Source organism: Balaenoptera ricei, chromosome 8 (genome assembly GCF_028023285.1).
Source record: "Balaenoptera ricei isolate mBalRic1 chromosome 8, mBalRic1.hap2, whole genome shotgun sequence".
NCBI lineage: Eukaryota > Metazoa > Chordata > Mammalia > Artiodactyla > Balaenopteridae > Balaenoptera > Balaenoptera ricei.
The window spans coordinates 64283955-64308763 of NC_082646.1; the positions used below are offsets into that span (position 1 = coordinate 64283955).

Here is a 24809-nt window from a genome sequence, read left to right on the forward strand (position 1 = left end):
GCAGCAATGGGTATTAAGAAAAGAGAAGAGATCAGAGTTATCAGCAGGATAACTGTCTCCATATGGTAGGGGAAGGAGAGAGAGGAGGAGCCAGTGAAGACTCCCAGGTTTCTGGATGGATGATGGTGCCATTCACTGGTAAAGAAAACACAGGAGGAGGAGCAGTTTTGAATGATACATAGTAAGTGCTCAATAAATAGCTGTTGAATTGAACTCAATTAAAAGGTAGAAGACACGCTGCTTCTTTTGGACGCATTTGGAGTTTGGATTCCTTTTCAAATACAACTCAAGACAGTGGTCTAGGGGGTATGTGGCCCATAGGAGAGCCCCAGCAGTGGGAGTTAATGGAAGAATACCCAGAATGAGAAGAGGGCTAAGAACAGAATCTCGGAAAACCCAACTTTTAAGAGGTGGTAGAGGAAGGAGAGACTAAGGGGAAAACCACAAGTTGACATTTATTGAGCACCTACAGCAAGGGACTGTACTAGATGCTGGGAAAGAATTATGATTGTGTGTCCTGAGGAGGAAAGTGCTGAAGGAGCAAGTAGCCAGAAGGATATGTCTATGTGCCACTGGGGGAGAGCCCAGGATTCAGTGGAAACTGGAGAGATCACACAATGATCTGTTTGAAATGGAAGCCACACTCCAGGTTCCAACGTCTGTCTTATTCCTTGCATCGCCTTTCCCCCACCCCTTCACATGGAGTCCGGTTTAGGTGCCATGACTTTTATTGACGGTGAGTGTAAGCAGGTGTGAGTGGCTGCTCTTTTAAAGGACACAGGGTGCTGGGCTTAAGAAGCCAGGAAGGGAGGGCCAGCGCTGGGCTGTGGATGCAGGATTCACTCCTTATTTGGGCCGGAACGCTGCATTCTGAGAGGAAGATTTATTTCGGGGCTAGGCATCGGCACGGGGGAGGCAGGCAGCACCGGCCATCAGGCCGCACTCTCTATTTGGAGCACAGCCGCTGCTGCTTCGGCAGCCCCAGGTCTCCCGGGATCTTCCTCGGTATCCTGCGGAGGTTCTGGCTCCTGCTTAGACTCCGACTCAGGCTGGGCTTCCGGCTGGCCCTCAGGGCTCCGGCCAGGCCCAAGGCGAGGAGGCTTAACAGGCGTGGGGGTTGGCGCTGCAGGCCCTTTCCGGCCCGAAAAGGCCCTTCGCAAGCTATGTACCAACCCGGCGCGCCGCAGCCGCAGCGCCCTGGACTCCACGGGCTGCTCCTCGTCTGAGCTCTCCCCACCTTCGCCCTCTGGCTGCTGGGGGCCAGGTTCGGCGGCCTGGTCCGCCGGGCCTAAGGGCTCCGGCGCCTTCTGGAAGGCCTTGGCCGGGATTTCAGCCTCCTCCTGCAAGTGATGGACACAGCACTGGCCCTGGCAGCCCCCTATCCCGCACCAGCCTGAGCCTCCCTCCTCAATGACACCAGGGGAACCCACCCCACCCTTAGCCTCCGCAGCCCGGACGGGAAAGAAAAGGCAGGCGTGGGAAAGGAGGGCGTGGGTTGGAGGGAGGTGGGGAGAGCTAGGGCAGGGGAACTGCAGAAGTCTGTGGAACCCGGTTAGGGACATGAGACAGGATGGTAGCCGCAGGGGCAAGAACAGGAGGAGGGGGCGAACTGTCTCGGGATGCACTTCCACCACCGTTCTTTTCATCTGGGGATGGGCTGGGACTTGGAGCAACTGCTGTGGACGTGGCCTGGGCGGGCTTTGATTGGCTGGGTTCAGGGGTGTGAGGGAAGGCTGGGGCTCGGTGGTGGGAAGGGCGCGAGGCCCTGGAAGTGGGTTCCACGAGATGGGAGGAGGGTAGGGTCAGGAATGTGGGTGTGGTAGGCGGATGGGAGGGGGAGCCCCCAGGTGGTGGCCCGCAGGAAAGGCCCCGATCAGGGGACGCCTGAGGTCACTGACCTTGAAGAGCAGAACGTGGAGCTTCCCGCGCGCCACCAGCAGCCCGTGGTTGGCCTCCAGCCGCTGCACCTGGGCGGCTCGGCGCACGGCGCGCTCCTGGGCGGCATCGGCGTGCGAGCCCACGCGCTCCGCCTTGGCGAGCAGTTGCGCCAGCGCGTTGCTCGTGGTGTCGTGGCTGCGACTCAGCGCGCCCAGGCGGCTCTGGATGCGACGCACGGAGCCCGCCAGGCCGCCCTGCCTCTGAGCCAGGCCCCCCTGCCGCTCGCGCAGCGCCTCCAGCATGGTGGCCAGCTTCTCCAGCAGGGTCACCACCGTGACGGCGTGCACCGGGCCCCCAGCCGGCGCTCCGGGAACAGGCCCCGGCTCCAGCGCGCTCTCCCCCATGCTCCCCGACTGCCCTGCCCTGGCTCTCCCTGAAGCCGCCGGCTGCGCTCTGGGCTGGGGCCGCCTTCCCCGGCTCCTCCCCAGCTCCGGCCGTGACTCAGGCAGGCGGGGTTGGCCTTCCCGGGCGGCGGGAGGGAAGGCGGGGGGACGGGATGTTGGTGGTGGGGTCCTTCGGAAGCGCTCCCCCTTTCTGCCGCCCCGCCCCGGAGACCCGCGGGGAAGCAGGTTGGCCCGGGATCCGCCCCACCCAGCCCGGCAAACTCTCTCGCTCTGAGTGTGAGTTCCCTCCCCCACTCCAATTCCCTGGTGTGCCTCTTTCTGGAAAGTACTCTCCCCACTGCAGAGGGCGAGCCATGGAAAATTTTGCTGTTTGCATCGAGTGGGCAGAGAAACTATGTTAGCAAAGCAAAGGGGTAACCAAAGGGCCTCCGCAGCCTCCTGCCCTGGCCTCCCAAGCTTCAAAGGGTTGCGTTTGCGCCCCAGGCTGGGCGCTGTAGACAGGGAGGTTCTTGGATGTTCCGCTACAAACCTAAGACTGTTTAAGCCTGAGGCCTCGCTTTGGGACCCAGCAGGCCCCGCAATGTGGACAGAGGAGGGGCGGAGGGAGTGAGGAGGCATCCTCTGGTATTTTCCTAATAGTCATCACCAGGGTTTGGCCACAGGCCTCATTTCCTGCTTCTCTAGTTCCTACTGTTGTGTAGCATTACCCTGTTTTCTTTCTTCTAGTCCTTTCCCTCTCTTTCTTTAAGCCAGTCAGAGCCTAGGTCCTGCACCCCAAGCTTGGGGAGCAGGCAGGACACCTCTTCCTGTGAAACCTTTAAAAGTGTTAGAGTAGGTTCTGGTATGTCTTTGTTCTCCTGGAGGCTAGTTGTGGCTCCCACCTGATGTTTTTTAAATTTTCTTTGGAAATAGGTGAGAATATCTACTGAGAGTGAAGAAGATTTAAAATTGCTGCCTGGTGGGGGAGAGAGTGAACATAGAGGATCCAGTTAATGATGTGGGTCATGGATTCATTATGTCATCAGTTTGGAAAACCCCACGCCTTGTCTCTAGCAGTACTTGGTAAACTGATGGTAGGCACAGAAATCCAAGCAATCCATTGATCATGACGACGTCTCTCCTTCTGCTTCTCCTCACCCAATCTCTGAGGGCCGCTTGATGACTATGGAAGAAACTGTCATTCGGGGTATAGTTACGTGGGCCTGAAAAGACCTGAGGTCCAATTTACACAGAAGTACAGCAGAGGATGAGCAGTTATTGCCAGAAATCTGGTGATGCTAAGTTAATGACCAAATTCTACAAATACAAGTTCATGCAGCCTGACCCCCTCTGCCCCTTGGGAGCCTAATGGGAATCACCATCTCCTCCAGTGGATCTATATTTGCTCAGAGAGACCCATCAGGATGTGCCAGTTAAAATACTTTCAAACTAAGGGAACAGAGAACACAATTTAAACAGTTCTTAAACACAGGAAATCCAATCCAAACATAATTGAAAAAGACCATGGTAGAGTGATGCTTAAGTGTGGGTCAGTCACAGCTCTCTCAGCTATGCCCTCTACAGGTGTCAGCTTCATTTCCAGACGGGAAACAGGGTGGTTACAGCAGTTCCAGGCCTCACATCTCTGCACAAGATCAAGAGAAAAGAGGGGACCATCTTAAAATTTAGAACATTTATTTCCCAGAGGCCCCCAAGAATTTTTCCAGTTGCCTTCCACTGAATTAAATGGCCATGCCAGAACCAAATTCTATGGCTCTGCATTGGTGGGCTTAAGCATGAGTTCCTTAACCCATCACTGACAAGAGAGCTGATAATTACCTTTTGACAAAGTAGGCCCACTTCTAGAGCAGGGTAGGGTCAGCTTGCCTAGGTGCACATGGGTGGTTTGGGTGCAAAAGTGGTTATCTATGTATAAAATCTGAGTACTGCTAGGGATAGATAGTCAATCGAAAATATCTGCTACAGGAAGCCTGTGAAAGAATCACTAGCCTTGAGGATTGGTACTAAAGAAGCCCAATGCACTTGGAAACAAGAACTATGTGGATAGATATTTTTCAAAGACCTGCTGAATTCCTCTCTGGATATGCAGAACAAGGATGACCTTAAAATTTAGCAACAAAGCCACTGATGATTCCACTGATCTTCCCAAAACTTCAACTATAAAAGCCATAGAAACTAGCAGATATTGGAAAATAGAAGCCCATGAGTTGCATAAAAATAACTGGGGGCAACCCAGAAGAATGCCCTGAGTCAAAAAAGCCCAGATTGATGGAAATTATAGTAGTATGACCTTGATCACGAAGTATCCAAGAAAAGGCCATATTACAGTTTCCAATAAGGATGGAAAGAAGAAAAGAGAGCAAAGATGCAGAATGATACCCTCTAAGGCAGTGCAACCTGATCTTGTTTAAAGATATTTTCTCCATCAGGGATGTGACTGGGACCCACCCCCTCAAACTCCTTGGTATGGGTTTGAAAAATGGAAACCAATTGGTGTGGGTTTATCGTGTCACCCCAAAAATATATGCTCAAATCCTAACCTTTGATACCTGTGAATATGTTCTTATTTGGAAATAGGATCTTTGCAGATGTAATCAAGTTAGATGAGATCATGCTAGAGTAGGGTGGGCCCTTAATCCTATATGACTGGTGACCTTACAAGAAGAAGAGAATCACACAGGGAAAACACCATGTGACAATGGAGACAGAGAGTGGAATCATGCTGCCACAAGCCCAGGAAAGCCTGAAGTGTCCAGGAGCTGAAAGAGGTAAGGAAGGATCCTCCCCTAGAAGCTTTGGAGGGAGCATGGCCCTACCAAATTCTTTAAAAAATTGAAACAAAGGTATTGCCCGCCCTGCTTCTCAAGGCTTCTTTTCATACATTGGCCTGTCCCCTTCCCAGAACATACATACTATGAGGCAGAGTTGTCTTTATTTTAAAAGAAATCACTACAGCTTTCATGAGGGCTGGACCTGCCTGGAATATATCTGCCTAACAAAGATTGACTTGACGGTGGCCCCCTGCCTCTGCCTGTATCTGCTCTGGTTACTTTAAGTGAAAAGAAGCTCAAGGAAACCTCTGAAAGAGACGGATCAGGTTACGGTGCCTTAGATGATATCATTCAGCATCCTTATTTTCTTTCTTTCCTCAGTGGTCAGGTGCCCCACTGTATGATGTTGCAAAGATGCCCTGAAACGAAAGTGACAGAGGCACTGCAGCTCTTAACATCATACTTGAGGGGAAGAGGATGTTCAGTCAGGTTTGCCCCGGGGACCAGCCATGAGGGATGCAGCAGATGGGGGCCTCCTGGAGTAGTAGTACTTAAGCCCATGACAGGTAGTGAAATGTGTGTGATATCTCCCACTGCAACAAAGAACATCAACTAATGGTAGTGTTTGGGCTTTAGTGTCCAAATTTGCTCCACCTTGGAATTCTTATACACTCCACATCTTGGGTTATCCAAAAGGCCACATACTTTGAATAGGGTTCAGAGGCGCCTCAGTGACTGACCCTGGCCAAGTTACAAGTCAACTCCTACCCCTTGGGCCCTATAAGAAAGATGAGACTTGAGATCTGTGTGTGATCTCTGCCTCTCCCACCAAGATGATTTGAGGAGAGGGAGAGAGATGGCAGGACCTAAAAGGAAAAATGTAACAGAAACATTTAGGCAATGCTTCCGGCATCTGAGAATTATACTGCTTTTGAAAGATAATTGCTGGCTTACTAGTAGATGCTAGTGGAGAGATTCACCAGAGGTTGCTGGATTGTTTTGTTCATTGTCTCGCATAGCAATGCAGCCTAACAGTCTTTGATTATGCAATGGAAAAAAATCTAAAAAAAAAATGAGAAATGGCTGTGTGAGTTAATTGTACAAGAAACACCCTTGACCCTGAGCCTCACTTTCAGCTGCCAAACAGGGACATCTTCCAAGGACTTAAGCTTTGAATTAAAAGGAGCAACATGCATAGTAGTTTGTATCTGGTAAGCAACAAGTAATTACTGTATAGCACAGGGAATTATACTCAATATCTTATAATAACCTATAATGGAAAATAATCTGAAAAAAATATATATAACTGAATTGCTTTGCTGTACACCTGAAACTAACACAATGTTGTAAATCAACTATACTTCAATTAAAAAATAAAGTAACAACGTGCAGCACAAGCAGAGCCACCCATTCAACAGGTTACGAGCCTCAGTGGACAGGCATTACCTTCCACCCTTTGTCACAGACATCCTGCCTACGGAAGGAGTAAGGCCATTCCACACAATGAGGGAGCTCTGTGCCTCTGGCAGTGAAAAGAGCTATAAGTTTGGAGCAACAGGAAGTGAGAATCAGTTCGAACTCCAGAAATCAAAATAACCAAATGGATGGAAGATCCTGGAATTATACATTATGGCCAAGAGGTTTGGGGATGGCTTTTATGACAAGAATCAGGCATATTATTCCCTCAAACCACTATTTTTTGTATCTCATATTTTAGAAGGTTGAGTAGTGTCCCGAAAAATGTATGTCCAAGTCCTAACACCAGTACCTATGGACGTGACCTTATTTAGAAATAGGGTCTTTGCAGATGTGATTAAGGATATTGAAATGAGATCATCCTAGGTTTGGGGTGGGCCCTAAATCCAGTGGCTAGAGCCCTTATAAGAAGAGGAGAAAACAGAGACACAGAAAAGAAGGCAATGTGAAGATCGAGACAGAAATTGGAGGGCAACCCCAAACCTAGGAACACCAAAGATCGCCAGCAGCCACCAGAATGTAGGAGAGAGGCATGGGATGGATTCTCCCTCAGAACCTCCTGAGGGTGCGTGACCCTACCAACATTGATTTTTTTTTTTTTTAATTTTATTTATTTATTTATTTATTTTTGGCTGTGTTGGGTCTTCGTTTCTGTGCGAGGGCTTTCTCCAGTTGTGGCAAGTGGGAGCCACTCTTCATCGCGATGCGCGGACCTCTCACTATTGCGGCCTCTCTTGTTGCAGAGCACAGGCTCCAGACACGCAGGCTCAGTAGTTGTGGCTCATTGGCCGAGTTGCTCTGCGGCATGTGGGATCCTCCCAGACCAGGGCTCAAACCCGTGTCCTCTGCATTGGCAGGCGGATTCTCAACCACTGCGCCACCAGGGAAGCCCCCAACATTGATTTTATACCTTTGCCCTCCAGAACTGTGAGGGAGTATATTTCTGTTGTTTTAAGCCACTAAATTTGTGGCAATTTGTTACAGCAGCCCTAGGAAATTATTACACATATGAACAGCCACCAGAAGGATTAGGGACACAAAAAGCAGTTTTAACAACCAAGTAAATCAGTCAATATGCCATGAATGGAATCAGAGCATCCTGCACCTGAGATGAAGCTGAGGAACCCAGAACTTTGGAATCTGTCATTGCTGCTGGAGCCAGTTGTCAGGGTGTGGGATTTGAGCTCCTCCTGCAAAAATGTCCTGGGACATTCAAAAGGCAAAAAGCCTGGAAGTGACTGAATAGACTCTATTGAACCTCTTTCTGTAATCTGAGGAATTCAGTGGGCCCTGACACGGGGAGGCCTGGCCTGGATTTGAGCTTGCATTCCTTGGCAAATCACTCAGAAACCACCATCAAAGCCCCCGCAGGCCTCTATCTTGAGCTAATATGGCATTCCTCTGACCCCGGAAGTTATTTTACCACCCACATAATAAAGGACAGGGCAGATCATTAGGGACTGGTGTGCCCTACCTCTCAGAGGCAGGCTCGAGGAGTGAGAGGTAGAATGAGGCATTGAAGACGGGTTTGACCGAGATGCCGTGGGTAGCAAATCCGGACTGGTGGTGACTTACAGAAAATTGTATACAGCTGGAGTCCTGCAGCTATTTTCATCTTCGTACAAGCATTCCCCTGTGTCTCTGGGGCTGGGTCCAAGGTAGGAGAAGTCATTAGGAGCCACCCAGTATCTACCACAGCTAGGAAATAATTTGACTCATAAAATTTAGCATTGCATTAGTTGGATGGTGTTTACTTATGAGATTTTGTTTGAAGAATAACTATCATTTGTATGGTGTCGAAAGGAGAGAGAGTTAGGAATTCCCTGGCAGTCCAGGGGCCCGGGGTTCGATCCCTGGTCGGGGAATTAAGATCCCGCAAACCAAAAAAAAAAAAAAAAAGAGATAGCTGCTAATCAATTCAACTACGGAAGTGGAAGAAGCGAGCCTACCCTGGGCAAAGAATAGCATTGGTTCATCCATCTCATTCCACTTGAAGGCAAATGGCATGGTTTAGGAATGTTGCACAACACAAAGTACCCTATTGAATATTTTTTATCTTATTTGGATTCAGTGGATCTTAGAAGAGAAGGCTCTCAGAACCAGACCATATGTATAATAATCCATTCACTAAGCCAGGCTGGTATGACAATTGAGAGGCTTTGAAAAGGAAAAAAAAAAAATGTTTTAATAGGTCTGCAAGCTTACCCATTTAATCCAAGAGGTGGTACGATCCCTGAGACTGGTAGAATGGTCCTTGAGGCTGGTATCCCAGCTTTTTGGTATCAAATCCCATCAAGTTAAGTGTGATGGTATCAATGGTAACCCACTGAGTCCTCTGGAGGTAATATATGACGCAAAATCAATCTACTACCAGCTATTCAACTTGCTGGTTTGACAGAGCTGCAGCTTAACCATGACTCCTCCTTCTTGTGGGGAGCTGGATAGAGGAAATATTAATTCACATAGGCAGAGTATACAGTTTAGATATTTTTTTCTATCACCAAGTTGTGTCTAAGCCACACACTGGGCCAGAGAGCAATGAGCAAGGCACTGCTTCCCCATAAGAACGAGAGGATTGCTTCAGGGCCTGCACCAGGGGAAAGAGACCAGGAAGGAGGAAGAGGAGTTGATCTTGGAATCATGTCCCCTACAAAGTAGATTCAGTCAAAGTCAGTTTGCTTAGGAAGCTAATGTAGGAGAGGGGACCATAGGAGGGGGCCAGAGCCGTTCTATTGATGCAGGCCAAAGATTTATGTCAAAAAAAAAAAAAGAAGAAAGAGAATAAGAAAGAAAGAGAATAAAGGTAAATATTTACATATTTATACTTCCAATGCTGGAAAATGTGTACAAGATATTAAAGAGACCATATCTTACATGGTTCTAAGTAGAATGGGAACATTTATGAGAACAGAAAATGTAATTTACAGATGCCTGCTGTACTTATGAAGGTTGTAAAATTACAATGTGAATCCTCAAAGGAAGAATGGAAACTGTTCTTCACACTTAAGTTAGGAAGTGAAGCATCCTCAGGAAATCAGATTAGAGCATCACCTGAGAAAGTCTGGTACAAGCAGTGTGACCGAAAACCCGATTTCCTAAATTTGTCTAAGGATGTCTCTAGCCCTGCACTGTACAGCATGATAGCCACTAGCCACTTGTGACTGTTTAAATTTTAAGCTTAATTAATTAAAATTAAATAAAATTAAAAATTCAGCCCTCGGTCACACAACCCACATTTCAAGAGCTTAACAGCCACTATTAGCAAGGGGCTACCACATTGGACTCAATGCCTCTAAGTTAATATTAGCCCATGGGGTGAGCGTGCCTCCCCAAATGTTACCAATAACAATCCCACAGGTTTATCTGAGAGATGAGACAAAGAAATCTCCCATTTCTCCTGAAAGGCACATCTTGAACAAGAAATTACCAGTATGAATGAAATTACAGAGCAATTCATGGAGAACTGATTTCTTCCAATAGCACTGGTACCATTTAAAATTGGTAGATAAGGCTACAGGAGAGTAGTTTCTGAAATGGTCCCATGCTTCAGAACCTGGACCAGCACTCTCAAAAATATATACCTTCCAACATGGTTTACCTTGATTATGGGAATTATAGTTATTGATTTTATCCTTTGGGGGGAAGTATTGCAACAATTGTGTCTGCCAAAGTGACAAGATTCCTTTCTGTCTGTGTGGTGAAAATGACCAGGATGTTCACTGTAAACCTGCCTCACCCTGGAAAGAGGATGTATAGGCTGTGAGAAAGATGAAGATGTTTACTTTGTAACATGCAATTTTGAATAAAAAAGTAAACATAACCTTGCACTTACCTTCAACAAATACCTTAGTTGTTAGTTTTAATAACAAGTGTCCCATACAGAAGAGCCTAGAAACATGAAAGGGCCCAATACAAATTTGTTGATTGAAAAAAAAGAAAGTTTACTTTGCTAAGCAAAGTAGAACACCAGTAAGAAGTGGATCACGTTTGCAATGATAACCTTAGGAGTAAACACGTTAGTAAGAGTTAAGACTCTGCTTCTGAGGTAGCAACCTGGGGAGAGAGAGACCAGTGAGAATCAAGGGCGGCAGTGGGGGAAACATGGTAAGTGTACTGAGCCTGGTCACAGGCCGGGGCTACAGTGCTTGGAGGGCTGAACCCTGCTGGGCTTGTTTAATTGATGCTCCTTGGCTTTTCGTGAAGCCAGCACAACAGGTCCAACAGAAGTCACCATCACATTCACTGCCAGACGTACCCACACTTAAGGAGTCTTCAGACCTTGGGGATATCCTGGCAACAAAGGTTGAGAAATGACAGGAACGAATGCGCAGCTTTGCTTTGTGTCTATTTCATCTTCTGTCGATAACCCAACGTTAGGTTTCCTCACAGACCTTGATTTGTTTTATCTATACAAGTGAGTAAGGGGAGGCAAAAATAAGCTTTTTCTATGGCTGAACTATTTAAGCCTGCCTGTGATCTTAGGCTAGATCCAGGACTTAAGCCTCTATAAGATGCCCCAAGAGGCTGAAGCCATAGTGTCTTGGTTGAAACTGAAAGCAATTGCTATAGGGAAAGTCTGCGGCGGCTTACCTACATAGTGCACAAACCTTGCTGGACCTGGATCTTGGGGAAGGGACGTGCAGAAAGACCTCTTGACTCTCTCACGTGGGCTGTCTCTCAGAAAGTAACCCCTGCTACCTAGTCCTTGTGTTCTCCAAGTCAGGGACTCCTCCCATCTTTTTTGTCAATCTGGGACCATTAGAATGAGAGGGGAAAATAAACAGAGAAGATTTTAAATGGCAAATATTATGAGAAAGAGGAAAAGGAGAGAGAGAGAGAGAGAGAGGCAGGGAGGGAGAGAGGGAGAGAGAAATAAGTTAAGACTAGAGGTAAAATCGCAGAAAACAGATTGTGTTAAACATATGCAAAATAAAATAAAATTAAGCTAAATTTAAATTCAAATAAAAATCCGATGCCAAATAGATAAGAAACTGACAGTTGAGTTTAAGAGGTAAAGCTGGTCTTTATTTTTTCTGTCCTCTGTAATGCATGTCATGTTGCCCATGCTTTTAACCAATACCTACCCTGGTCAAGATTTACCTGGTGAGCTGACCCAAACTTTCATACCAGAAGAGTCTAAACCCATGGTGAAGCAGCCTAGAATTGTGCCAATGTGTTCATTAACTTTACCACCAGACATGGCAGAATAAAGAGTCTTGCCAAGGTTTCCTCACATTCTACCCATATTTCTCCAGGCCTCGGTTATAGTGGATCCTACTCAGGCATCACTTTTTTGCAACAAACAGAAGCCCCCCTCAAGCTGGCTAGGCCTCACCAAACTGCTTTCCCAGGATGAGAAAATCTTCACCACTCAGCATCATGCAGCAGTACTGGAAACAGCATCCACATTCATCTAAGGCTCTATTGCTTGCAAACCTACCTGCCAGCATCCATTTCTCTTCTAGACAAGGATCAGTTGGTGACACGGAACAGAAAATATCTCGGTTAACTTAAGTGAAGGTGGGTTTGTTGTAAAAGAATTGGCAGCTACCCCAGCCCCCAAAGCAGACTGTTGAAATAATTTATTGTCTGGAGCCCTTCCTGAATTAACAAAAGGGAGGAGCCATTAAAGGATAATATAGCTTATTTATTATTTCAATAGCTTCTCAGGCGAAGCAGGAAAGAAACCAGACCTCTTTTGTGCACAATAATGGGGCCCACTAACTCTGGGAAAAAGGCGAGATGCCCTTCTAATTGAGGAAATATATCCTTTTTCAATATGGGTTTAGATTGTACTCTCTAAAAATTAATGTCTGTTCCTGGGAGCAGTGGATGAGCTTGTATAACAATTCTATTAATCAAATGAACTGATGTGATTCCCACTCACATGTGTAAGAATATTGAAAAGGAAATCTGGTCAGGAAGAGCTAAACCCACAACTAACACAGACCCGGAGGCTCTTCATCTTCCTCTCCCACTCCCACCTCCACCCTATACACACAATTCTGCAAGACTTGGGTGACAATAGGCGTCATTTTGAACTGCCTAAAGTTCTGGGGACCTGCCTCCAACTGGCATACTCAGATTTGGGACGTTGGGGTAGGATAAGAGTGGTGAATTTGGAGACAGAGAGATCCAAGTGAGACAGGCTGGGACCTGGGACCTGGGACCCTTTGCTGCAGTGATTGCACCTGGACAAACGTCTCCTCCAACAACAAAATACAAAGAATCATAAGGGACTAAAAATAACTGCATGCATGTGCAGTTGGGGCAAATTATGAATAAGGAAATACAAAAAGGCCAAAACCCAACTGCCACATCTGAAGTGCTGGGAGCAGAAGCAGGGCACTGCCCATGATCCGTGCACACAGCACCACCAAGGGTGGGCAGACCACCTAAGCCAACCCTGAGGCCCAACCTACCGATCCCCCCCTACCCTCACCCCATGTAAGGAACCAGCCCCCACTCAGGGAGTGAGCAAGGGCACCTGTTATTTGTTTTCACTCCTTCGTGCTGCAGCACGAGCCCAATAATGCCTTGCTTGTGTTCCTTGTCTGGCCTCTTATCAATTTCTATTGACTAAAGAATCCAAGGACCCGAGTTGGTAACACAAGAAGTGAGATCCCTTCCTGTGATAGGTGTGGAAGTTGGTGGTTTCAAATGGAGAAAATGTGAAAAGGAGGCCCATGGAGAAGGGAATTTTGTGCATCTAAACGCCAGGGAACAGGACTGCCCTGGCGGTCCAGTGGTTAAGACTCCACACTTCCACTGTAGGGACACGGGTTCTAACCCTGGTTGGGGATCCTGCATCCCATGCGGCGCCACCAAAAAAATTAAAAAATAAAAACTAAAAGCCAGGGAGTCTGTGAAGGACCTGGATTTGTAGGTACCATCCCTCCCTTTGAGAAGTAAATAGAAGGTCTACGTTAGGAGTGTTTTATCCTTCCCTCTTTGACATTGACTCTCCCTTCTGAAATTGCTTCAACTCTTCAGTGAAGAAACCTGCATATACACTTAGGCTGCTGGTAACTTTGGAGAGACTAGAGGGGGGAGAAAGATCTGCCCAGCCATCTTCTTCTTTGATTTATGGGAGGGAGACATCAAATGGGGCATAACGCAGAGCTCCCAGCAGTGACAGGCCAAACTGAGAGCAGGGAGCAAATACCCTGGATGACAGGATAGCACTGCAGAGGTGACAAATTCGAGGGGCCATAAGACTGAAGCTTTGGGGTCTTTGTATAGATCAGAGGAGGCTGCCCTCTAAAAGAGGAAGTGAGGGAGGCTGGGCATTCAAAGTGACCGAATATCGTCTAGTTACAATGAGTTCTAAGCTCCTGTTTCAAGTCCAAAGTTCTACACACTCTAATACACTCCTACCACACTCACTCTCCCAGGGTCCCACACTCCCTCTGGCTGGCTCGATTCTTTCACTTGAATCTGGGTGTCAAGCAGAGCCCCTTCATCAGCTTTCACTAAGAAAACTGAAAATTTCTTATTTCAAGAGATAGGAGCTCTGAAGTTTTGGAGGGTCAGTCCTGGGAAGTGTCACATCAGTGTCACAGACTGTGCCTCCTACACTTTTCCTCTCGTTCTTCCCTCCCTCTCGAGAGTGACCAACAAAAGCTTTTCCTGTTCCCTGCAGATGTGTTGCCCATGCTCAGACCCCTTGGTTTCTCAGCTTCTACCTCAAATGAGCCTGATATGAAAGATCTTCCAAAAAAATTACAGTGCTCTCTCTTCAGCAAGTCTGGTGAGTATAATTCCCTCCATCTCATAAACGTAGGATCAAGTGACCATCTCACAGCATCTAAGGACAAGAAAAGCCTGGAGGACTAGAACAAGGGGGTCAGGGGCCAGGTTTCTCCCTCTGATTCTCAAAGGCCTCCTGATCTCTCAGCTCCACTCCTCTCCACATGCCTCCTCCACGCTGCTTCCCCTGAAGCTCACTCTCTGTGCCTTCTTATCAGCAATGCACAGGGAGAGAAAATAGCCATCTCAACACAGCTCAAGTGCCTTCTGTCAAATATTAGTCATTGTGTCTTAGTTGAATGTCCTGAGGGATAAAGAGAATGAGCATCTAACTGGTAGCCTTGGGTCAGATACAACCAGCTGTTGCCCAGCAGTTCGGGAATGAGATGAACATGGTACACAGGGCCAGCTCTTACAGGATCTGTGGGCTAGGCAGGCACAGAAGCTTGTCTAATAGAAGTAGCTAGACTATGTATCCTTGATGGTTGTTGTAGAGTTTAGGGACACCAATAAATAATACCCCTCCATTCCCTGCCAAAGTTCTGAATCAGTTGAGAAATAATTCAAAAGAATAAGGCAAATGAGAGATCAAAAAAACAACCGTGCTACTGATGAAGTTGATATTGGCAAGGGTGGCGGCATCATTTAGTAAACGGGCTTCTTGATCCCGACCCCCAGGATTAGGGAAACTAACCCACCCACTCTGGGCAAGAAAACTATAGCTCTCCCCCTTCCCCACCCCATCCACCAGCCCCTTCAGGGAGGACCCCTTTCAATTTTACTTCATGGAAGAGGAAAGCAGAGTGTGTGTATCCTGGGGAACCTGGCTAAAGAGAGTCAGAGTGTTGAGCATGCCCGACTCATTTGTCCCAAATTTACCAGAGAAGTGACCCCTTTGCCCCAGAGGGGTCGAATCAAAAATCAAATCTGAATCTGATCAAGTCTCCAGATATAATTACCACTTCACCAGCAATATGCGAGACAGAGAAACATCTTCAATGATAACATAGCAATTCATGCGTACTGTGGGACATTCTACAGGACAAATAACCCAGGTTCCTCAACCAATAAGTTTCAAAGAAAAAAAAAAATGATGGAAGGGAAATATATAGATTAAAAAACATCTAAGAGACCTATAAACTAATATTAATGATTGGGTCTTATTTGGATTCTGATTCCAAAAACAGACCAAGAACAGGTCTCCTATCTAAGACCCAATGCAGCCAAGTAATAAAACTAAAAAAAAAAAAAAAAAAAAAAAAACCAACTCTATGCAAAAACAAAACCCTCCACATGGCTCAGTGTAAGCTTCCACAAACCACTGCAGCCACAAGCACATGCTTACTGAAGTCCAGACCTAAAGCTACAGACCCCAGCCTCACCAAAAGCCTCTTCACATGTTAGTTGGGTCCCCAAATTCTACTCCCTGTTTATTTCTTAAGGCTCCTGGTCCAGTGAATCAGATGTTGATGTTCTGTGGATCCTCAATAAATAGGTCCCTCTTTTCCTCTCCTGAGTTCAAAACCAATTAAAAAGTAGAAGTCAATATATTACTTTTATTACTTTGATAAAGTTAATATTGGAGAAGGTGGCTCGTATCATTGGATAAATGAGCTTTCCAATAGTGAACCCCAGAAATAGAGTCTTACCCAGTCATAGATCATGCTAGAAAACGGAGGTCTCCCTGTTGGGGCAAGTCCATTTAAAACATCCTACAGTATGCGTGCTTCTGTGGTCGGCCTGCCTCCCAAAAAGAGAAATGGAGGTGCTGAACTAATATGCTCAGTTTGTTCTTCTCAAATTTGTCATTCCACTAAGTTATTAACTCCTCTTCTGGGGAGAGAGGCCAAGAGTATTACTCTGGAGAAGCTCCTGCCATATAAATAAACTGTAGAGAGTGGGGGGAAAGCACTTTTCTTCAATAGCAGTCATGATTAATCATCCTAAATGACACCAGGACACCTTTTTGTCTTCCTTCTGCTGTGTGTTATGAGAAATGTGAAACGACCATTTTCCAATCTAGTGAAAATGGCCTTGGCTTGGATAGTGAAAGAATCTTGGTGTCAGGAAGCCAACATTTGGGGAATGATTATTAAAGTATAATGATGAGTAATGACATTCCCATCTTCCAGGCAGTGGGAAGGATGGCTTTTCCTTCCTCCTGCCCACTTCTGCCTGATGGCTGCGTCCTGTGCAGAGCTTTCTGCAAATCAGCCTTGAGTCTTCTCATCCTCTGTCAACAGGTCCTGGGTGGGACTTGAGGGAGGGTGGCATGAATTTTATTCATTTTAATGACTGAATAATATTCCATTATAAGGACTATTCCATCACATTTTCTTGAACCAATCCTCCATTCCTGGTATTTTTGTTATTACAAAAAAGCTGTGATGAATATCTTTAGGTAGGGCCCTCCTGTCAAGGAGCTTGTAGTCCAGTGGAAGAGACTGATATTAAGTCACTAATTATGAAAATAATTAATTATAATTGTGATAAATGCTATGAAACAAGAGTACTAGATGCTGTGACAATACATGATATGAAGACCTTAGCTCCTGGGGTTGAGGGTGAGTCACAAAGTGCCGCCCTAAGGAAGTGACATTTAGGCTGAGACTTGAAAGATGAATAGGAGTTGGTCAGATAGTACATGTGATAGGTGCAGTGCGTGTGAAGGTCTCCGGGTGGGGTGTACAGCAGCAGCGTGCCACATACACAAGTGCATACGGGCAAGAAAGGGATGCCCTTTAGGGAGCTGCCAGCAGCCCTGTCTCCCTCATCTTTAGAAAGGGCTGGAGAAAAGCCGAGGGCAGCAGAGACTGGATGGCCGAGAACTTTGGGCACAGCTGTGAAATGCTTGGGCTTTGTTTTATCTTATACATATTAGAGAGCCATTGGAAGGTTTTAAGGAAGGATTTTCTGAAGCTCAATCTGGTGGCCGTGTGGAGGGTGACCTGGGGGGGATAAGGCTAAAGATAGGAAAACCAGGTGGGGAACAGAACTAGCTGTGTGGCCTTTGACATGTCACGTAGCCTCCCTGAGCTCCAGTTTCTTCAGCTGGAAATGGGGGTAATAATTCTGACCTTATAGAATTCTGTTATGATTAGTGATAATCATAAATGTTAAATATAAAATGTTAAAAATGATAAATGTTAAATTCTTAGTAAATGTCAACATTTATTGTTTTCCTAAATTCTTTATTCTCTTTATCTTTCACATCTACTTTGGCACAAAATCCTATTCATTTTCCCTCCTAAAATACCCCTCAAGTCTGTTTTCTTCTCCCTATATCCCTTCTTAACTTAACTCTCATCAATTCTAATTTGGTTGCCAAACTGGGTTCCTGCATACAGTCTGTTCCTCCTCTAATCCACCCCATACCTTGGCTACCAGAGTAATTAAACAGAAACCTGAATATGTCACCTGCCTACTTGAAAACCCTCCTGATTCTTCATCCATTAAAGGACCATGAACAAATCCCTAAATATGGGTTACAAGGTTCCTAATGATCTTACCCATATGTACCTGTCATTCCTACTCCTCACCGTCTTGCCAGCCCACTCCCATCCTGTTCCCTATACCCTAGACATCTGGGGCTGCACAAAGGTCCCTCAACACCCGGCCTCTTTCACTCACCCATATCTTTACTCATACCTTTGCTTCCACCCCAGACACCTTCCCTCATTTGTGCCACACAAACAAAATCCCAGCCCCTAGTTTGAGACTCTGCTCAATGCCACCTCTTTCTTCCCCATGTTCTATATTCATTCCTTCCCTGGACTCCCACAGCATTGTCTACATCCCTATGTTACAGTCTTTATCACATTTAAATTAATTTAATATGTTTATATTAATTTTTTGCCTCCAAGACTATGGACTTCTCAACAACAGTGACCTTGTTTAATCACCTTTGTACCCTCAGTGCCTAGCACAAATTCTTTATGTATTGGACCTACACTTGCTGAGCAAATGAACTCTAAAAAGTCACTCTGCATTTGGAACTAGTTGGTCTGGTGCTAACAGGACTCAGCCTCTTGGTGGCCTGTGTTTAGGGCCTCTCCCTTGTCCATCAAAGCCTAGTTCCTCCCTTCCTCCAGGGAGTCTGGGGAGGGGGGAGGGGCAACTAATTTCTTCTATCTCCCATGTGTCACCTGCTTGCACCTGGGCCCCACCTTGGGTTCCAAGCCAGCAGCCCCCTCTTCGTGTGAAGCTGCAGTGCCATCTACTGGTGACTGGAAGATCTGCAGGTCAGGCTGAAGGAGGAAGGAGAAGGAATTAAAGGCCACTGCGCTTTAATCTGGCTGTGGAATCTCAGTTATTGCACCCCACACTGGGCAGTTTTTCCCACCTATGTGAGCCCAGACTTTATTTTTCTTTTTTTTAAATTTTATTTATTTATCTTTGGCTGCGTTGGGTCTTCGTTGCTGCACGCAGGCTTTCTCTAGTTGCTGCGAGCGGGGGCTACTCTTCGTTGAGGTGCATGGGCTTCTCATTGTGGTGGCTTCTCTTGTTGCGGAGCACGGGCTCTAGGCGCGCGGGCTCCAGTAGTTGTGGCTCGCAGGCTCACTAGTTGTGGTGCACGGGCTTAGTTGCTCCGCGGCATGTGGGATCTTCCCGGACCAGGGCTCGACCCCGTGTCCCCTGCACTGGCAGGCGGATTCTTAACCACTGCGCCACCAGGGAAGTCCGTGAGCCCAGACTTGATAGAGGGAGCCTCTTATTTATATTTTCCATTGACCAAAAACCCTCAGACATGTCTTGGTGGTCAGCCCTTTCTTCAAACCTCAAAGCTGGGAACTCCACACTCAGTGACCTTAACTCTGGAATCCAAACACCCTCCTTGGTCTTCTCAAGGAGTAGAGCTTTTCACTTGGGAACCGTTGACCACACTCAAGAATTTGCGACCAGAGCCTCTTCTTCAGGCTTTGGTGAACAGATGCCTCCCCCAAACCCCTCAGTAAACAGGGCCACTGACTCAGATGCTTCAGTGATGGGGACCTTTCCTCAGGTCCTCAGTGACCAGGATCCTCACAGAGATACCTCGGTTATCAAGAGATCTTGCCTCCATTCCCTTAGCAGCCAGGGCCCCTCCCTCAGCCCCTCAGTGAGCCAGGACCCCTCCCTCAGACACATTGTCAGGACAGATTCCTCAAGAGGCCGCCAAGAAAGACCTTCCAGCATTACTAAGGTGGAAACACCAAAACAAAATGGAAAAAAAGTTTCTTTTAAAGAAGTCAACGTTTGCAGAAAAGCATCAATGTGACCTTCATGAGATAAACCTGAACTGTATTGAACTTCTTTGCACTTATTTTGTGGTTTAACTGTTTTTACTTTGAATGACATATGGAGACCAATCATAATCTTTAATATGTTTAGACCTTTAACATTCTGGATCCAGCCCCACTCCCTTGGGGGCCCAGTGCCCACCGCTCAGGGCTTCGTGACCAAAGGGCTTTAATTAAGGTCTAGTGACATAACAAGAGCTCAGAGGGTCCCTTCAGGTCACCCGTCCACCTTCTGCTTCCCTCTGGTCCCCGGAGAAGCTGCCAAAGCCTGTTGCCTCCAGGACGTCTGCCTCCTGCCTTGTCCCTGGGCCCCTTGTCCAGACAGGGGCCACAGCTGAGCCCAGATCGCAGGAGGAAGTGTGAGCCTGCTGGGCTAATTGGTGCCGCCCCAGGGATTGTTCCCCAAAAGGTCAGCTTTGGCCACCTCCGCCCCAGCCCACCTGCATTGGGAGTGATTAGCAATAATCCTCTTTGAAATGTTGCTGCCACACACTAATCCACATGAATGGTATAACAGACAAACAAACCAACTTCCACTTTTACCCCAAATCCTCTGAGAACGTGGTTCAGGGTCCAAAGTAAATACAATTATGGGAGAAATTGGTGGGTAGGATGTAGGGAATTGTGACCCAAATTCCCACTCCCATTTTCAGCCCTCCCCGAGCCATTTGTTCCCTCTATTTTGGCCCAAGCTGGGCTGCCCTGCACTTAAACAGGTTGCCCATGGGTCGCCTTAAGCATTAACCACTGCTTTTGGCCTCCAATTGCCCCAAGGCCTGTTTTTCCCTTTCACAAATAGAGCCTTCAGTGTCTAAGGCTTCCTTCCAGAGAAACAAAACCATTCTCTATTTATCAAAGTCATAATTGGTCATTCATTCAGTCTACTAATTCCTGTATTCATTCATTCATTCATTCATTCATTCATCTTATCATTTTTATCTTTATGGAGATGTACTATGTATTGGGTCCTATGCTACATGCTGGGGATTCAGAAGTGAATTAAATAGAGTCCCTGACCTTATGGAATTTACCTCCAAATGGGAGATAACAGATGTTAGACAAACTACATGGTTACTTATTTAATAAAAATCGTAGTACATGCTGCAAAGGAGGTGGACCTAACATGTACCTAGGCCTGTACTTCATGTTCTGAATGACATAAAAGTGGATAAGACATAAATATACTGTCAAAGAGTCAAAATCTAGATGAAGAGCCAACTTAGAACTCCTGCTGAGGGGAGGAGAAAGATGGAGAAATCTATCACTCTAAATAAAGCTCTCAAGGGACTTCCCTGGTGGCGCAGTGGTTGAGAATCTGCCTGCCAATGCAGGGGACACGGGTTCGAGCCCTGGTCTGGGAAGATCCCACATGCCACGGAGCAACTAAGCCCGTGCGCCACAACTACTGAGCCTGCACACTAGAGCCCGCGAGCCACAACTACTGAAGCCCGCGCGCCTAGGGCCCATGCTCTGCAACAAGAGAAGCCACCGCAATGAGAAGCCCGTGCACTTCAATGAAGAGTAGCCCCCGCTCGCCGCAACTAGAGAAAGCCTGCAAGCAGAAACAGAGACCCAACGCAGCCAAAAATAAATAAATAAAAATAAATAAATCTATAAAAAAAAAAAGGAGCACAGGTAACAGGGCCAAGATGTCAGGACTGGGAGGCTAGACAAACACAAACAGGCCACCGAGAAAGCAGACAGTTTAGAAAATGTAGCAGCAAAGGGCTGCTGGTGGCACGGACCTGGGAGACAGGACTAGAAGGAGAGTGGGATTTCTTAGAATCAGAGCAAGATGCGGACAGGCTTTACAGCCAAATGGGTTCATTCAGTCATTCATTCAACCCTTGTCCACTGGTCAACGTCAGGCACTGTGCTGGGCACTAGGGATACAGCCACTAACACGTAAGTTTAGTTGGGAAAATAGACATACAACTAAACGCAATAATTGCTCTAAAAATATATACGTGAGACTTAGTGGTGACCCACTATTGAGGTTATCCCTATAGTAATGTCACCCTCACTAATTTGGGAGAGGAAGAGGTAACATCACAGCCAGTACCCAGGAATTGCATCTCCAAAGCCTGTGCTACGTGTGCAGCAGACTAGCGTGGGCAGACTGCTAACACACCAACGGCCGTGCCAATTTCAAGTCATCACACTGCATTGAGACGTAATGGTTATTTTTACCATTGGCTTTCATTTCCTGCCCAAATCCTTCCTGGGTTTAGATTAAATTGTGTTTAACCTTTGAGAGTGTGTCTGAATATGGATGTCATCCATCCCACATGGTGGGCGGAGAAACGACTGAGGACGGCTGTTGCATGCGGCTGGGTGTGAGTCACATTCTTAGACCAGAAAGAGAGCTGAGTGGGAGGCTGAGCCGGAGGGAGCTGCAAGCACGAATCTGGCTTTTGCAGCCTGGAGGCAACGAGGATGTCAGGAGACCTCTCCAACGGGGAAGGAGTCGAGGTGCCCAGACCTAGTCAGGTCGGGAACTTGGAGAGGAAGCCAGCCCACAGGCTCAGAAAGTCTAGCGGTGGGGCAGGGTCTCCTTATCGTGGTATCTTCATGCTCTGCTTGGAAATGTGACTGTTGGTGAACTATTTATATTTTCTATTTTTTTCTTCCTCTCAGTTCTTCAGAAAAACTTTCAGAAATGCCAGCTATATGTATATTTCCTCCGATGAATATGTACCTCTTGCTTAATTTTTTTATGGAATGTTGCTATTAGAAGTCATAAAAAGAAAAGACTTTAAAGTGAAAATGCCAGTTTGAGCTGTGTTTCAGAGAAATTAAAGACAGTTTTGTTCGCATTCCCAAGAGCGTTGTAAAAAAGGAACAGTTTAACTCAGATTAGGCGTTGAGGGCAAAGGTGGGCTGGCAGCTGGTTTTTAAGTCAGAAAACTCCAAGATTGCTGGGATAGGTGAGATAGGGAAAGTCAGGGTCTTCAGCCAGCTCCCAAAGCCTACAGCCACAGAATTCTCGCTCCAGAACATCCCTCTGCTAGGCCTGCCTGAGGTTCCGTGGTGATTTGTTTCCGTGAATAAAGTCCTTTCCCTTACTGATGGATAATGGTGGCCAAAGAGACACTAAGGAGAGTGTCCAGCTCTCGGCCTCAAAAGGCCTGCAGAGTCAGAGGGGAGCCAGGAGAGGCGAGTGAGCAGGAAATGCCACCCAAGTGTGTGACATCTCCTCCCTCCATCTCCATAAAGTGCCTGTCTTCAGGTAAGCTCACACTCCCCCTCACCTGTGAAATCTCCCCTGACTCTTTAGGCCACGATGGACCTCTTCCTCCTGGAGTTATCTTTCATTATCATGATTAAACACCATTCCATGTCTTTCCTTTTTGGGAAAACATCTGGTCACATGCTCTATTTATTCACTGGGGCCTCCGTGTATTCTTTTAAAATCAGTTTATGAAAGTTCTTGCTGCAGCTGACTGCAAATATTTCCCCAGTTTGTTTGCCTTTTTATTTGGGTTACCTTTCTTTTTTTTTTAACACGCAAAAGTTTAAAATACTTATATAGTCATCAGTTAACCTTTTCCCCTGTGACTGCTTCTGTTGCTTCTAAGATGGAAAATTCCTTCCTTCCAGATATTTGATAAATAGGTTAGTGTTTCCGAGGTTTTTAAAGCTCTTTAGCCCATCTGGAAAGTTCTTGGTATACAATGTGAGGAAAAGACAGATTATTTTTCTTTTATGCTAGCCAGTTTTCCCAGCCCATGTATGGAATAAATTTCTTCCTTTACCAATAAATTTCTGATTCCAACTTTATGGTATATTGAATTCATGTCCATCAGGGCCATCTTTTTTGCCAGGCAACCTCTTCAGTTCTAAGCAACGATTATTTTGACACTTGACTGTACATTCTGTATTACTCTGTGTTAACTATACTCAAAATTGTTTAAAGGAAAAAAATCACATATTTTCCTCCCAATAATTCATTCAACAAATATTTATGAAATATCGACTATGGGCCAGGCACTTGTTGGTGTTGGAAATAAGACAGGCTCAGTTTCCACCATTACTTACTTGTGATCAAATAAGCAGTGATGATCAAGAATGGAAAGTGTTGAGCAGCAAGCTGTGCATCTTGGAGGTGATGGAGGGAAGGGCCCGGAGGCTTCCTTTTGACACCTGAGGGATGAGTGCAAAGAGGAGGAGGCTGGAGAATCTGGGATGTTGACACCTGAGGGATGAGTGCAAAGAGGAGGAGGCTGGAGAATCTGGGATGTTGACACCTGAGGGATGAGTGCAAAGAGGAGGAGGCTGGAGAATCTGGGATGTGATGGGACATGGGCCAGACAAATCCTACTAGAACCTTGATTCCAGCTTCCTAGAGGAAAAGAAAAGAGGTGAAGGTGAAGAAACCGAAGATTCTAGCTGGGCTGTCTTGAGCAGGAAAGGAGAGCTCCTGCTCCATGCCGGGTGTCATGGTGATACTTCCATATGATTCTTCTTTCATTCTCAGACTCCTCCTTGAGGTTACGAATTATTTACCCCACTGCATACATGGGAGACTAAGGCCTGGAATGTTTACGTTACCCACTTGCTGGGGGCTCGGGTCACAATATGGTCAGGATGAAGGGAGGCCCTGGAGCGCACGTGTCCTTCTCCTGGTCTCCTTCTCCTTCCCCAGGGGAACTTTGCCGTCCCTGAACCTCTGTGCTTCCTGGTGTCCTGTCGTGCAATCCTAGACCTAAGTCGTCCTAAGACTATGCTGACTCACCAGAGTCCTCGGACTGGCAGGGGCCCAGGTCAGAGTTTGGAATCTCCGAGCCCATACACAACGTTGTCTTTTCAAGTCCTAAATTCACCACCCAGACACCTGCATAGCTCAGTGAGCTCATAAATACTCATCAGGACCTGAGGGCTGTTGCTGACATCACACCGAAGTTCAATACAGTGCACAGAAATGCAGGATCACAGCCTCGCTGAGTATCTTTTGGGACTTCTTTCCCTAAAGTTTCCCATTCCTATGTGTTCCACACAGACCATGGCCAAGGCCCACCCATCTGGTACCATCTTTCCTTCCTCTGTACCCTGTGCCTTGGTTGTTCATGCCGGCCACATCCACCCTTCTCACGCCCCTGATGTGTCACAATAAATATGGCAACTGTTCCTTATTCCAGTGCTACTCGAGGTGTGGCCGGCACCCCAGGGCCAAGCCACAGATTGTTACCAGTCCACGAAGAGACAGTTCAGAGATTAAGTGCTTAGAAACTTTTATATCAATTTGACAGAAT

The 24809-nt window shown here is 46.6% G+C and overlaps 1 protein-coding gene and 1 long non-coding RNA gene across 2 annotated transcripts; one reads left to right on the top strand and one right to left on the bottom strand.

Annotated features, from left to right (window-relative positions):
• Window positions 1–710: 710 nt before the first annotated feature.
• Window positions 711–2503, bottom strand: CAVIN3 (caveolae associated protein 3). The gene is made up of 2 exons (XM_059930958.1): window positions 1899–2503; window positions 711–1340 (listed from the first exon to the last, which is right to left on the bottom strand). The coding sequence occupies exons 1-2, from the start codon at window positions 2280–2282 to the stop codon at window positions 933–935; spliced, it is 792 nt and encodes a 263-aa protein (XP_059786941.1). The 5' UTR covers window positions 2283–2503; the 3' UTR covers window positions 711–932.
• On the top strand, window positions 2432–4826 carry LOC132370615 (uncharacterized). The gene is made up of 2 exons (XR_009504632.1): window positions 2432–2558; window positions 3195–4826. It is a non-coding gene; the product is annotated as an uncharacterized LOC132370615 (long non-coding RNA).
• The last annotated feature ends 19983 nt before the right edge of the window (window positions 4827–24809 follow it).

Excerpts from the sequence above, each read along its gene's own strand:
- CAVIN3 (XM_059930958.1), bottom strand. The coding sequence starts at position 2,282 with ATGGGGGAGAGCGCGCTGGAGCCGGGGCCTGTTCCCGGAGCGCCGGCT. Across the intron at positions 1,341-1,898 it reads TCCACGTTCTGCTCTTCAAG|GAGGAGGCTGAAATCCCGGC; the intron begins GTCAGTGACCTC and ends CATCACTTGCAG.